This window comes from Alexandromys fortis, unplaced genomic scaffold (genome assembly GCF_014885135.2).
Source record: "Alexandromys fortis isolate MF-2015 unplaced genomic scaffold, M_Fortis_MF-2015_v1.1 scaffold_84, whole genome shotgun sequence".
Lineage (NCBI taxonomy): Eukaryota > Metazoa > Chordata > Mammalia > Rodentia > Cricetidae > Alexandromys > Alexandromys fortis.
Genome location: NW_026068017.1, coordinates 2539736 through 2542555, shown reverse-complemented (window position 1 = coordinate 2542555; position 2820 = coordinate 2539736). Strand labels below are relative to the sequence as shown.

The 2820-nt window shown below is 48.0% G+C and overlaps 1 protein-coding gene across 1 annotated transcript in view; it reads left to right on the top strand.

Annotated features, from left to right (window-relative positions):
- The first annotated feature begins 2186 nt into the window (after positions 1 to 2186).
- Positions 2187 to 2820, top strand: part of LOC126514135 (mas-related G-protein coupled receptor member X2-like) — a 12870-nt gene continuing 12236 nt past the window's right edge. Inside the window, exon 1 of the mRNA XM_050162881.1 lies at positions 2187 to 2437. Coding sequence (XP_050018838.1) covers positions 2187 to 2437 — 251 coding nt within the window. The remainder of the gene's footprint in view (positions 2438 to 2820) is intronic.

Genomic DNA, 2820 nt, shown 5'->3' with positions numbered 1-2820 from the left:
ACTTTACTCCCACAGCCCAAGAAAACAGGTTTTTACCTCCCTCCTGTTTCCTAAATGGCGAGAGTCACGGAGGCTGAGGGCTGTAAAGTGACTTGTCCAGGATGGAAGTACCATGAATGCAGTCTGTCTCTGCCAAGTTTCAGTCTGGGACTGTAACTTAAGTGTCACCAAGCTTTCCTTTTGGGGACTGACTTGAACCCTGTGCTTCTCCCTTTCAGAGCCATCCTGAATGCCAGCCTCTCCCCACTCCTGAAGCTTCAGAGTGCTCCTTCCCAGGGGCCTGAGAATGCACTCCTTTAGCTGAGGGTGTGGGACTCTAAGGTTCACTTAGTTCTTTCTGCATGCTTTCTGGTTCCAGGCTGTCCTGGGCCTGTGAATCCTTCTGACAGGTGATTAGCCTGCCCATTGGAAACCCTGGCAGGAGGGCTCAGTGGTGATGGAGGAGTTACAGTACGGTGGGTTGGGGTTCTTATTGTACTTACTTTTTGTCAAGTCCTTCTTTGCTGGGGTTTTGGTCTGCTGAGGCTCCGGATTCATCTGCTCCCTCCACTTCTGGGTGGAACCCACGACCTGTTGGCCCTTTTGCTGAGCCTCCTCTGCACCACTTGTCTTCTTGGACTGAACTTCTTCCATGGTGATGACGCTTGGCTGTGCAGCTCTTGCTGGCAGAGCTTTGCTTTTCCTTTTTGTTGTTGCTCAGAATAGGAGGCCAGTGGATCCTGGTCTCTGACAACCGTTTCCGCTCTGGGAAAGGGGGTTTGATCAGAACCCATGGAGAAGATCGGGAAATAAAAGAGCAGAGCAACCATTATCAACTATTACAGGGAGATGGTCCTCTGATCACAACAACGGAACGACTCCAGTCTCTCCTTGGGATGGAGACTGTGTGCCCAGGTGCAGGCATTTGGACTTTATAGGGCCAAAGAAGGGGCTCTGGGAGGAAGGTTTATCAGTGCATGTGTTCTTTATGGATTCTTGAATGATCTTGGCAGATGTTCTTGGTACTACATCGGTTTTCCTGTCAGGGAAGTTATTCCGAGTTGGGTTTTCCCAGCTATCTAAGGTTTCTTCTCTTAGGTCATTAAGGTCATTTATCTAACACTGAGGACCCATTATAAGAAGGGGGTGTATTTTCTCATTGCCTGCTTCCAGTAGGAGGGTGAAGGCAGAGGTCAGGCTAGGCTCTATCCCTAGGGTTTATGGGGTTTGGGTGACTTCATGAACCAGGAAAAGAGTTTTAGGTTGATCTGCTGCAGTGGGTTCTGTGATTGCTTTCATTCATTCCCAGAGGAACCTTTAAAAACTGTTAATTACAGGGCTACATTGAGTATAATGAGACTCAAGAAAGGGGACTCACTAATCTCCTACCCAATGTACCCATTGTCCTAACATGAACCTAGTGATGGCAATGACTTGATCCAGGAGGAAATTGTGTGAAACTTTTAAATGACAGGAGAATTGAGGAGGAGGAAAGGAGAGATCAAGGGGAGGAGCCAGAGTGTGAGGGAACAAAAGCCCACCCTTAGGAAGATGACAGTCACTGAATCTTTGTCTGGTCCTTAATTAAGTCTGTGGGCCCTCTCGACCAGGTTGGGTTTGTTGGTGCAGAATCCGCACTGTTCTTGGAGGAGAGCACATTTCCTACCACCAGCAGCAGACAGGAGATCTAGGTCTCTTAACTTTGAAGAACCACAGCAGCAAAGACTTTGCCCAGGCTAGCTATGGAAAGTGATGGATGTAGCTTTCTTTTGACATTAGCTACTTTCCCCAGAAAATAGTTTATATGATACTGTATGCTTTAACAAATTTCATGGCATAAGTCATCTTAGGCAAGCCCTGCTGGGCCCAGCGACTGCTTTTGTCTTCTTTATTTATCATTCTCAGGCTTCCCACTATAACACCTCCCCACTCAGGACCCACCAGAGCTGGCCTGCAGATTCTCCAAGCAGGGTGGAGCCTGGGCCCTGGCTCTCAGGACACCCTGTCTGCCGCAGTATGCCGTAGTGCAGTCAGACCAGCACTTATCTTCCCATAACTCAAATAGTTCGGTGGAGTCTGTTGGGCCCACTACTCACCCTGCTCTTTTAGGGGGCTCTCTGATGCATGCTTCCCTGGCCAAGGCTTCTCAGCTAGTAAAAGAGACCCAGCTCCTCCAGGAAGCCAGGCAGGCATCAGAGTCTGCGCAGATGGCAGATGATTTTCTTTTGGAACCTGTGAGTGGAGGTTGTGCAGTGTTCAGATGGGTTTCCTGTTGTGAATTCTCTGCAGAAGCCTGGGATGGAGGAGGAGTCGGGTTGAGTGCTTCAGCCAGACACGCAGAGGCCCGCCTGCTGAGTGCAGTACTCAGGTCTGAGCCTCACTTCTTTCATCCAGTAAAGCAGGGTATCCCAGGTTTGCCACCAGGTTCCAGTTCAGCAGAATCTCCTGGATCTCCCAGGTTTGTGCTCTGGATCTCTGGACTCTCTCTCCTCCCTGTAGCCTGCCCAGCCCACAGGCTCTTTATTTCAGGAAGTGGTTCTTAGGCACAAACCCTGTGTATTTTTTACAATTCTGAAGTCTTGTGTGGATGTTTTTGGTGCATTTGGAGTTGAGTGCACTACAGGGTGAGAGCAGAGGAAGATTCTTTACATGCTGACATCCAGTTTATCAGCAACACTTGTTAGCAAGACTCTCTTTGCCAGTGAATACACCAATGAGTAGTTTTTGCTCGTCTTTACACTTTAAAACAACAACAACAAAAATCCCTTATTTTTATCATCTGAAACTTTTTCCATCCAAAATATTGTTATTCAATAAATTGTTTTAACCTAAGACATATGT